At 42.8% G+C, this 12,518-nt stretch overlaps 1 protein-coding gene across 11 annotated transcripts in view; it reads right to left on the bottom strand.

Annotated features, from left to right (window-relative positions):
- PPP4R3A (protein phosphatase 4 regulatory subunit 3A) overlaps positions 1–9,722 on the bottom strand; it is a 35,618-nt gene extending 25,896 nt beyond the window's left edge. For 8 of the 11 annotated variants that reach the window (XM_081548275.1, XM_081548265.1, XM_081548266.1 and 5 more), the window contains exon 1: positions 8,740–9,722. Coding sequence is in view for 7 of the 11 variants with exons in the window: in XM_081548265.1 (XP_081404391.1) it covers positions 8,740–8,881 (142 nt within the window). In the remaining 4 variants the exon portion in view is untranslated. Of the gene's footprint in view, positions 1–8,411 lie in introns of all 11 variants that reach the window. The other 3 variants (XM_081548271.1, XM_081548273.1, XM_081548272.1) reach the window with 2 other exon arrangements.
- Between the last annotated feature and the right edge of the window lie 2,796 nt (positions 9,723–12,518).

The raw sequence follows: 12,518 nt of genomic DNA, 5'->3' as shown, positions 1-12,518 counted from the left end.
CAAATTTTAAGACTAGATTTATACCTCTCTGCCTGGAGAGGTATAAACTGTGTTTAAGCCGGAATCAACCAACTCCAGCTTCAAGACAAGTTCTGGCCCCAAATACTTAAGAAGCATTTTCTCTGCAGCTGTCTCTCATCCAAGGCTTTCATCTCTTATTACATTTAACAATTGTTTTATCCATTCTAAATAGTGGCCAGACACTTGGGAAAAAGGTGCACTAACATTTCCAAATTGAACTAGTTTTGCTTTAAATTCATTTACTGATTTTGATACTGTCCTGTGTTTAGTAATTTACTGACCCTTCACTACCATGTACTCATAATGGTGCTAAATGGTACTGAATATATACAGTAAAATACCAGCATTTGCCAAGCTGTGGTGACTTTATTTGCAAATACCCAGTTTAAAAATGGGCAATGGTTCTGAATAGTTACTTCTCCAAAGAAGATGGCAGTAACAAGAAAAGATGCTCAACATCATTAGATAAATGCGTATCAAAACCAAGAAAAGATAACCATTTCACACCACTTAGGAAGCCTATAACCAAAGACAGATAATGACAAGAGCTGGCAACCATGTGGAGAAATTGGAACCCTCAAACATTTTTCTTGTGGGTATATAAAAAGGCATCTACTTAAGTTTGGCAGTTCCTCAAAATGTACGAGTTACCAGCAATTCCACTCCTAGGTATATACAAGAGAAATGAAAACATATGCCCACACAAATATGTGTACATACATTCATAGGAGCGTTATTCATTAATAGCAAAAAAATGGAAACATTCCAAAGGGCAAATACCAATGAATGGATAAAGTGAAATAGTATTCAGCTATACAAAGGTATCAAGTTCTGAGGCATGCTATAACAGATGAACCCTGACAACATAAGTGAAAGAAGCCAGTCACAAAGGACCACATATTTTAGGACTGCGTTTATATGAACCGTCCAGAATACGCAAATTCAGTGGATCTGCAGATTAGTGGCTGCTTAGGACTTGGAGGATGGGGGAACAAATGGGTGCTAATGGGTACACGATTTCTTTTAGAGGACAAAATGTGCTCTCACTGTGGTGACAGTTGCATAACCCTGTGACTATACCAGAACATACTGAATTACACACTTTAAATGAGTCAATTAGCTGGCATGTGAATTCTGTTACCAAAAAAACCCCTGAAGTGTAAATATTCATATGATGGAATACCATATAGCATTGTTAATGAACCAAATATATGTAAATGCAATAATGTATATGAATCTTACAAACATGAATGAAAGAAGCCCCAGACAAATGTATATCCCATAAGCCCATTTACATAAAGTTAAAAAAGTACCAAATATTAATCTATGGTGTTAGAGGTTAGGTTTGTTGCGGGGAAGGGGGAGAGACAGTGACTGAAGAGAGACATGAATCAGGCTTCCAGAGTGCTGGTTATGAAGTTTTTGTTTTTTAAGAGAAGGGGTAAAACAACACATGGCATAGGGGCTGGAACTATTTTATCACTTCAAGTTGTGATTTCAAGAAACACACCTGACTTGGCAGCTGCTAAAACAAAACACCCAGTATTGGTAAAACCGTTACTTTGTAAGAACCAATTTCCATCCCCAGCCCGTTTTCATTTGTTTCAAAACTCTGAGTAATGTTACCGAGTTCAGAGGACTAGAAAGGAAAAACCAATTACAAATTATCTGAAGTTTGAAGTGTTCCCTCCCAAAGTGCTGGCTAAAACAAGGATAAGCACATACCAGGAGCTTCAGGTGTTATTAAGTTTTTCTTTCTCCTAGGGCTTTCAAGATTCAGGGGAAGTATCTCTCCTAAAACCCATTTCAGCCATATCCCATGGTTTTAGAAGATACAACTTTAGGTAGTCCAGCTCTGGTCCCCAAGTACCATGTTCCCTAAGATGTCAGTAGGTTGTAGAGGCTGGAACATGGAAAGCAACCTTTTAATTGGGAGGCTAAGTAAGATAATAATGGAAAGACATCATGCTGATGTATGGCAGAGACCAACACAATATTATAAAGCAATTATCCTTCAATTTAAAATAAATAAATTAAAAAAGAACCCAGAAAGACATATTTCTAGTTTTATTCCTAGCCCATCTATTAGGTTCCCCACCCCCATCTCTCAGTTTCCTATTGGATCAAGTAATAAGCACTTATCCAATCAACTGAAAAAGAACCAGTTTTGAGTGTCAACATGTACTTACACAATCTTTCCCTCAACAAGTTTGCTACCAGTCGCTACAGTAGTGAGAACAGTAGTTCCATCCTAATAATAAATGGGTGTGGAAGGGGGTGCAGAGTTCAACTGTAGGTGAAAGCTATTTATCATGGTAGCAGAGATAACAAGGGGAGAAAGAGAATAATCCTTAACAGGAGACCTTAAGCAAGATCAAGGGAGTTGAAGGGGACACATGCTTTTGATAACGGATAGATCCAGCATATATATCTTAATAACTGAATCACATACGCAAAACAGCTCCCCACCCCAATTTGAGAAACATATTCATCCTCTCCAATGAAAAAGATTCGTTCCTTTATCCTCCAAGGGGAATTCATTCTCGCAACCCCTCTATGATACCATCTCCTCACACATCTGAGAAACCTCATGTATTTGAGAAAGACACACAGACAAGAGAAAGACAAGCCTAGACAGCAAACCCCAATATCAAGACTTGAAAAAGGCCTCCCACTTGAATGACTCAGAAGGCAATATGGAAATGCAAAAACAAGAGAGATGGATGAAGCTAAGGGGAATGCATCAATACAAGTAATTAAACTTGTCATTGTAGAATCTATCACAGCAAAATCAACTACCCTCAGGTGAAATAAAGAATACTCCTGCACAGCAAATGCTTGCCAGTCTGTCCCAAAATTCTGATACGCCCGCAAGTCCATATTTATGCACATGTATACTTCAAAAATGGAGAAGGAAATGGCAACCCACTCCAGTACTCTTGCCTGGAAAATTCCATGGACAGAGGAGCCTGGTAGGCTACAGTCCATGGGGTCGTGAAGAGTCCCACAGGACTGAGTGACTTCGCTTTCACTTTTCACTTTCACGCACTGGAGAAGGAAATGGCAACCCACTCCAGTATTCTTGCCTGGAGAATCCCAGGGATGGAGGAGCCTGGTGGGCTGCCATCTATGGGGTCGCACAGAGTCGGACACGATTGAAGCGACTTAGCAGCAGCAGGAGCATACTTCAAAAAATAAAAGAGGGTCCTTAACTCTCATTTACTATTACCAAAACGCTTTTGGAGGGTCATTTATCTTTATCTATGAAGCTTTTAAACACATATTACTCTTTAGTCCAACAATCCTTCCGGGAAATTATCCTACACCCTCATACAAGTACCAAGCATATGAATAAAGATGTCATTAGCAGTGATTGTAAAGGTTAAAGAAAACTAGAAACATTGTCTGTGCCAGCTATACTCAAGAGTGTGGGGATCTCAAAAGGCCTAGAAAATCAAAACTATTTTCATAATATTACTAAGAGATTAGTTGCCCTTTCCATTCTTATTCTCAGTGTGTCTACAGTGATACTGCAACAGACTGAATGCAGGTCAGGAGTAGAAAAGAATCCTTAAAAAAAAATTAAGCTGGACATTAAAGAGATATGTAAAAATGTAAAAGAAAAGACTTTTGAAGTCTAAGCTTTAACGTAGTAAATACTGATATTTTTTGTTTAAACAAATAAAGCTTTTAGAGGCCCTCAGTTTTAATACATTAAAGGTATTCTAAGGGAAAAAATTTGAGAAATGCTCCTCTGTCAATAATGCTATACTTTGTGAATATTATGCTAATTTTAGATGAGATAGAACTGTATGAAAAAGTGCAAGTGTTAGTCAATTTGTATATCCTGACACAAACAGATGCCCCAAATATATGGACAAAAAGGAGGTCTATACACTCAGGAAATAGGAAGACAATTGTAAAGAAGGGGAAATGCCCACTCAAAACATAACCAAGACAATCACAGGTAAAGCTGTCATGGACTGACAGCAAGAAAAAGTGACCATATAACAGTACAACTATGAGTATAAATAATTAAGTCATTAAAATGGTCTCTCTCTACTTCGCATCTTGGGTCTCCTATAAAATAAAATGTGATAACTTCTCTAGTATCCTGTTGCAAACTCCCAACACACCCCTATCAAAACGAAACAAACACCTCCAGGGATAGGGTGAGAGCAGTTAGCACATGCAAAAGGACTGAAATGAGAGAAGGCAAAACTAGTGCCTGTAGTATGGATCCAGCTAGGGACAGCTTGTTTGATTCTCAGTTCTAACAAACATACTCATACAATATGTGCGTGCTCAATCGCCAGGCTTCTCTGTCCATGGAATTTTCCCCATAGGAATACTGGAGTAGGTTGCTATTTCCTACTCCAGGGGACCAGCCCCACCCAGGGATTGAACCCGCATCTCCTATGTATCCTGCATTACAGACAGGATTCTTTTACCACTGGGGAATAATTCATGCAAATCTTTTAAAACAGAAAGATTTTATATTAAAAAAAAAAATCTAGGTTTTTGGCTGGGTATGGGAAAAAATGACCCCAAAATTATCCAATCAAAGAATCAATGCACCAAGACTTAAAGTTGCAAAAAATAATACCTCTCAGGATTGCTTTTGAATATTAACTGAATACATAGTGCCTGACCCAGAACCTAACACATAACCAGCACTCAATACTCTCTTTTTTAACAGCACGATCAGAATATCATTTCCCTGGCATCACTATACTTCTGAACAGTAGAAAAATTAAGTGTTGATAACAATGATCTAGAAACACATTATAAACACAAGACCAAGCAACACAGGCTCATTGTACTGCTTAAGAAACACATTCTAGTATACAATATTTAGGAAGCATTCCATGATAACTGTTGAGACTTTTAAGTCTTCTGTCACACAGTTTAATTTAGCTGGAAAACTCACTTGTTCAAAAGGTATCAAAAGGAATTAATGTAAGACCAAAAATCTCACCTGGATAGGAGATTAGTGTAATGCTTTAAACCTATAGTAGATCTGTGTTCCAGGTTCCTCCCACTCAATTGTGTGGACCACAAAGGCATTTAGAAACTAAAATGAAAGCTCAGGTAAAAAACTTGGTAGTGTTACATTAAGAGGTCTCACACCTCTGTCAGCCTTCAACACTCTCCACCCCAAGTTATACACAACATGGCGGATGCCCTGAACTCAGAAGTTATCACGTGCAACAGATGATAACTAAAGGCTTGATTATCCTAAGCCTATTGATTTTCCACAAAGCAGGACTACACAAGAGAAAAAAAAAGTGCATTTAAATCACGTTTTCAAAGTGAAATAGTTCTCCCACTGGGTTCTTCATGGTAGCTAAATTTTGAAATGTTTATTGTTGCAAGATCATATACTACCTTACTGATTTATAAGAATAACATAGAAAATGCTGATTCTATCTCTGTTCATTTCTCACCACAGCAACCCAAACAAAACAGACTTTCCTACCCAAAGTGTTGACCACTTCTCCTATTTATAGTAGAAGAGGCACGTCTATCTACAACCAAGTTCTATACAAGAGGTAGAAGCACAGGATTTCAGTTTTTACCATTAGCTAGCAGTGCCACCCTGAACAAAACATTTCCTCATGTCTCATTTCTTCAGGCCTCAAGTAACAGTGAAAATCAAATCCTTTTAACTCTGAATAAACAAGTCAGAATTAAAACTATTACTGGATTAAAAAAACATAAAACTTAAAGTAAAAAACGTGAGAACACTATTCTTGATGATTGGCAAGTAATCCAGAATAAAGACTACTGATGTGATTTTATGTTCAAAGACATCCTTCAGTATGTGAAGAAATTCCAATTTATCAATTCTAAAATTGGTAGGAGGTGGTCAAAATCATAATGGAAAAAAAGAATGATTTGAACATAAAATGAGAGAGTAAGCAACAAGCTAATAGGTACAGCATAAACTGGAAGAAAATACACTAAATAATCTTTACTGAAGATGGAAACTTACAAGTACATGACTATGATAAAACCTGAGAAATTAGATAATCTTTGTTTTTAAAAAAGGATACATTCCAACAACATATTTTGCTAGTAGGAACCCACTGAATAAGGATGCAATTCAGAAAATGGACTCAATAGCTAGTGGAACATCTCTCCTCCAAGGCAAGGTGAGCTACAGATTGTCAAGCCAACTCAGCTTCACAGGGGAAGGGAACATTTGCCCAGACGACATGGACCGACTGAAGACACGAGTACTTCCATTCAGAAACTGCCTTCCTGATTTTCAGGTACGTCTATAAGCTCCTCTAACAAGACAAATGACTCATATGGAAAACCAGAAATAACTTTCCATTAAAAGAAAATTCTGAATTATCCCATAATGGTAAATGAGGGAAGCACACAATAATGGATAACTCAAGCTAGCAGCCAATGCAAAAGTCCCCACATGTGGCTTGGAGACAAACTACAACTTTAAATATCATTAGGCTAAAAATTTGTCTTCATTTCCTTTGAAATAAAACTTGGGTCTAAGTATAAAGCAGCAAATGCAAGTAGATAATAATATGGGTGTTTCAAACACACTGTAAACAGTTAATGATAGTAATTAAATAATTGATAATACGATTTTCAAGTCATAGGCTAGAAATCTCATTCAATTTGATACCTCTCTCCGACCTCAGTTTGAACACTGATCTTCCTTGCTTTTTAATTAACCTAGCTATGTGATCTTCGGTTCTTTAGCTTCTCTAGGCCTCAGTTTCCCAATCTGTATATATGGCTAAAAATAGTACCTATATCAGAAAACACCAGAAGATACAAGTGGCGCACAACAGACACTCAATAAATTTTAACTATTATTCCTGTTTGGAGTTTTCCTGTTAGAAAAAAGAATCATCACAAGTAAAAATTATTTATAAAAGATTCACAAATATCCTGGAATTTTCTAAGCCTACTCTTGCATTTAGTTTTCCTAATAACTTATAAATTGAACAAGGGCACAGTCAATGTTTTTAGCTCTTTCCCTAACAGATAAAAATGGGGAAAAAAAGGATTCTTATATTATTGTGTTAAAAGAGTATGATTCCCTACGGTAATATGACATTAGGACTTAATGCTTTAAAGTACTTTAAACAAAGGACTTTGTATGAGTACAATTAAACACAGGATGTGAAGTTACCTCTTATTTTAAGTTATTATGAGATTTCAAAGAATTCATCTCAAATCTACACATGCTTTCATCTTAACCAAACCTATAAAGCCTATGCTTTCCAACTCATCACATAAAAAGTTTTCCAAACAAGCAAAAACATAGAACTTAGAGTAGTTGGTTATTATGTGATAGTCATATACCAAAGTAAACTAACACTTCACATTCAAACTTGTATTTTAAGAGACAAGTAATATAGGCCTCAGAAAAATATACCCAATGAATTCAAAACCCTTTAAATGCCCCCAAGAAAAAATAGTTTTTCTCCGCTTTTATTTTGGGGGAGCCTTATAAAGTAACCTGTGGGCAATATACTCCAAGTTACCGTTCTTCTTTCAATTCAAATTGAAAAGCAATGTCCCTACAGTCATCAATTACAGAATGGTGAGCCTTATCTGTTTTCCATGAATTGGAGTTCTGGCTAGGAAGTCCAATTAAAATTCCTTAGAATGAGTTTGTAATAATTCAGATACAGAACAACTACAATCATAAGCTGAGATAGTTAGCTACCATAAAACTATGGGATATTGTTACAAAACAGATTTTCAAATTGAGAGGATCAATTTTGAAAAAAGTTTTACTCCATGTGAACTTTCTCTCTAAGGGAAATTCACCGTATGCCACCGGGGGAAGTGGCAATCCCTGAAGAGTTGACTCTTTAAAAATGTGAAAAGCTTATCTTCAAACAACTTGGTCTTTGAACCTTGAGGGCTGTTTCAAAATCTGTGACGTTTACACACCACTGGGGCAGAATCGAAAGGTTCTAGAGATAATTGCCAACTTCTCCCCACCTGTTAACCGAACCAAACTATGAATACACATTCAAGCAATCAAAAGGCTCCGATAAAATGACTCCACACTTGCGGAACGTTTACACAGTGAAACTACACACAAAAATCTTCATTTCTAATGAAAAAGACAACTAGCACTGGGGAAACACCCACCTATCTTCTTAGGCAAAGAAATATCTTCTCTGCCTAGTGCAGAGTTGCCAGATCCAAGAACCAGCGCTGCCAACCTGCAACAGGATCGGAAAGATGCAGCAGTAGTGTGTTTGGGCGGGGGACGGGGGAGTACAACAAAATATCCCTGTTCCAAAAAGCGAAACTGTTAAGAACTTTCTTAGCTCCGAAAAAAGTTTCATGCCTGCTCTACAGATGGATGAACTAAGGCAGGAGATCGGTTTAATCAGTACCTTTTTCAAGGTCACTCTGGTGCACAGGAACGGCCCGCTCCGGGCTCCCGCGCCCACGTCCCCGACCTCGCCACACTCCCAAGAGGCTCCGCTCAAACGCGCCCGGTCCGCTCGCGCCCGTAAGTGCGACCGGGCGCTCAGAGACCGAAACACTCCGAGAGCTCTCCGGGCAGTTCCGGGAGGACAGGGGAGCCGGGGCCCGCCCTGCCCCGAGAAGGCGGCAGCTGCAGCCCCAGCCGCCCCCTCCGTCCTCCCAGGGAGCGGCCCAGGGTTCCAAAGAACCGGGGAGGTGGCTCAGGGACGCCGGGGAGACGAGGGATTCACTCACCGTCACTCTCGGCCCTGACAAGCAGAGACATGCCCTTCAGGCGCTCCACGTAGCCGGACGACACATGTCCGGTGCCCCGGTCGTCCCACTGCCGGTCCTCGTTGAGGGTGTAAACCTTCACCCGACGCCGGGTGTCGGTCATCTTGCCGCCTGGGGGCCGGGCCCCGCCGGAGTCGCCCGGGAAGGGGGTCCGGGGAAGGCGGGAGCACGCCCGCGAGCCGAGGACTCCTCGGCCTCACTGCCGCTGCTGGCCGCCCCGGAGCCGCGCTGCCGCACGCATGGCCCGCCGCGGGGCCGAGTTCTGGTCCCCGCCTTTCCTCGCCTCTGGCTCCTCGGCGCTATTGTCCAGGCCTGGGGAGCCCTGCCGCCCCAAGCGGGGCGCGCAGCGCTTCGCAGCTTCCCGCCCTGCCGCGCTAGGAACTAGGGGCGCCGGTCACTGCCCTGCTCCCGCCTCCGCCATGATCTCAGCCAAGCCGCTTCCCGCGCCGCCGTCGCCTCCTCAGGCCGCCGCCGCCATGTTTTCCTTCCTTATACCTGGCCCTGCCACCGCAGCCGGAGGCTGTGCTCCGCTCCCCTGCTTCAAATGTCCGAAGCTGACGGGCGCCGGGTCCCGCTGCAACTGCTACCACTGCGCGGGAGACTCCGAGAGCCCCCAAGCGCACGAGCGCTTCTGGCTACTGGGAGTCCTTATCCCTCCGCCGCCGCCGCCGCCTCTTCCGTCTTCCTCACCGAGCCAAAGCCGCCGCCATCTTGGTTCGCCCCTCAATAGTGGCGCGCGGGGCCACCCAGGCAGCGGCTGCAGGGGCGGCCCTTTGGCCCCACCATTTAAAGAGACAGGAACGAAGCTGTGAGCCTCGCAGCGGCGGAGGCCTCGGATGGAGGCGGGAGGCGGGCCCCGGGTTGCCGAGGTGGCGGGAGCGCAGGGAGCGGAGGAGGCGGAACGCTGGTCGCGCCGGTGACGAGCCGGGGCTCCCTCGCGCTCCCCGCACGCACCGTCGTGCGAGCGCAGGGCGGGTATGCGTCCGTCGCGCCCTGTGTTCGTCATCAGCCCCGGCTCCGGATTCGAAAGGGCGTGGAGCCCGCCTCCGGCTGCTGCGCGTTGCGACCGACGCTCTTTGCCCACGGGGCGCTCGGCGTCTGGGGTTTTGGACCCCGCAGCCGCCTTCACCAGTAGCTCGCGGTACAAACACCGGTCCCGGCGGGCATCAGGCGGCATAGGCCTGGGGTCCTCCCGCGCCCGCCCGCCTCCGAGAGTATCATGTCCAAGCCGCCTTTGGGGCTGAACTGGGCACCCGCAGCGCAGAGGTCGGTGGCGCCGGAGCCTTCTGGCCTCGGGCCCTTTTCCTTTAGGAAGAGATAGAAAAGTTTTTAGGCCGGGAGGTCATCCGCGGGTCCTGGGCGTTGCTCTGGGGCAGGCACTGCGGTGCCAGTCTGGGGCCCTGGGGCAGTTTTCTGCTTCTGATCGTGGGACCAAGCTTGAAATGACAGGTCTAGACCCTCCACTTACAATAGCTGCTACCTCTCTGTTCCTCTGTCCTTTGTCAGAATTGTTGTTTTCTAGCTCTTCATGTTGCGAAAAGAACTTAAAGGTTTTACAGAGACAAATTGAGTACTCTATAATCATATTGAGTAATTTTCGACGTTCATTGTTAAGCACTGTTAATCACGGAAGAATGACGTTCTCGTTCCTATCATACAAACAATAGCCACCATTTTACAGGGCTTTTTACTATTTGCCGGGCCGTCTAGGTCATTGCTGGCCACTGGGGGGAAAATGTTTCACATGTAGCTTTACGGAAGCCCCTTCTTTAAAAGTATGAAGCAACTGCTGAAACTTGTGTTTTTAATGTGTTAAGAAAAAAATGCCTGTCATGCCAGTTCTGCAAGATTCCAAGCATTAGCCATTGCAGTGTCCCCAAGACAGTGCACCCTGAGGGGAATTCAGGATGGCGAAAAACGGCAAGTATTCTGTGCTTTGGATTCACTGGTCCCAAGAAAAATAAGATATACGTATCTATGGAAAAATTTCTATGACCACCAGATTCTAACATCTTCCCCAAAGTAGAAAAGCACTAAAGTTATTTGTGATTTACAGTAATCTTTTTATGCTTCACTAGGAATGTTTTTCCTAGCAAAAAGTTTGTATATATTCCTGGCTCCTCCCTTATAACTTTGGAGCAGTACCTTAGCGCTAAGAGCCTGTCGCAAGGTCTATAGCCATCAGTGAGGTCTCTGAATAGAACTTAACTCACAACTTCTACACGATGTCTTTTTCAGTTGACAGTTGAATGCAAAATATTCAGTATAAAATTAATGAGATATTTTGAATGATTATTTTCATGCTAAGTTCAAAATGCGATATGTACTTTACCTTGAGTGTCAATTTCTATTTGGATGCTGAATTTTCATTGGAAATAAATGATGTGGGTTTCAGTTCAGTTCAGTTGCTCAGTTGTGTCCAACTGTTTGCTACCCCATGGACAGGAGTACACCAGGCCTCCTCCCTGTGGGTTTAGGTTTCACTAAGTTTACAGCTGAAAAAGTGGATTCACAAACTAAAGTTACGTCAAATATACTTTTTTTTTCCAAAAATAAATCAGTATCATTTTTTAAATTTAAAAATTAATTAAAATCCAGTTCAGTCGTGTCCGACTCTGTGACCCCCATGGATTGCAGCATGCCAGGCCTCCCTGTCCATCACCAATTCCCAGAGCTTGCTCAAACTCATGTCCGTTGAGTCAGTGATGCCATCCAACTATCTCTGTCGTCCCCTTCTCCTCTTGCCCTCAATCTTTCCCAGCATCAGGGTCTTTTCCAGTGAATCAGTTATTCGAATCAAGTGGCCAAAGTATTCGAGTTTCAACTTCAGCATCAGTCCTTCCAATGAATATTCGGACTGATTTCCTTTAGAATTGACTGGTTGGATCGCTTTGCAGTCCAACGGACACTCAAGAGTCTTCTCCAACACCACAGTTCAAATTAATTAAAATTCACAGTTCAAATTAATTAAGTAAGATTTAAAAATTTAGTTCCTCAGTCCCATTAGCCAAATTTACAGGGCTTAGTTCTGAAACCAAGCAGGACCCTATGGGGCTTCTGGGCACAGAAGACTTCCTGTGTCCCCTGTGCCTTGTTTTCAGGGAATAGATTCGAACCTCCATCACCTTCCCTAAGTCATAAAGGGCACATTGAAACAGTTGCTCATCAGGGAAGGGAGGAGATACAGTGACAGTAAAAAAAAAAAAAAAAGCCAAGAAAGCATTAGTGCAGCCCTGGGACAGGGTCGCCTCAAGGCATACGCAAAATTTCTTTAAGCTCCTTCTGTAAGCAAGTTCAGTTCAGTTCAATCGCTCAGTCATGTCCAACTCTTTGCGACCCCATGGACTGCAGCACGCCAGGCCTCCCTGTCCATCACCAACTGCCAGAGTTTACCCAGACTCATCTCCATTGAGTTGGTGATGCCATCCAGCCATCTCATCCTCTGTTGTCCCCTTCTCCTCCTGCCCTCAATCTTTCCCATCATCAGGGTCTTTTCAAATGAGTGAGCTCTTTGCATCAGATGGCCAAAGTATTGGAGTTTCAGCTTCAACATCAATCCTTCCAATGAACAACCAGGACTGATTTCCTTTAGGATGGACTGGTTTGATCTTGCAGTCCGAGGGACTCTCAAGAGTCTTCTCCAACACCACAGTTCAAAAGCATCAATTCTTCGGTGCTCAGCTTTCTTTATAGTCCAACTCTCACATCCATACATGACTACTGGAAAACCAACAGCCTTG

The sequence above is a fragment of the Giraffa tippelskirchi genome, chromosome 12, assembly GCF_054371585.1.
Source record: "Giraffa tippelskirchi isolate mGirTip1 chromosome 12, T2T-mGirTip1v1.2.pri, whole genome shotgun sequence".
Lineage (NCBI taxonomy): Eukaryota > Metazoa > Chordata > Mammalia > Artiodactyla > Giraffidae > Giraffa > Giraffa tippelskirchi.
This window is presented reverse-complemented; position numbering and strand designations above follow the sequence as displayed.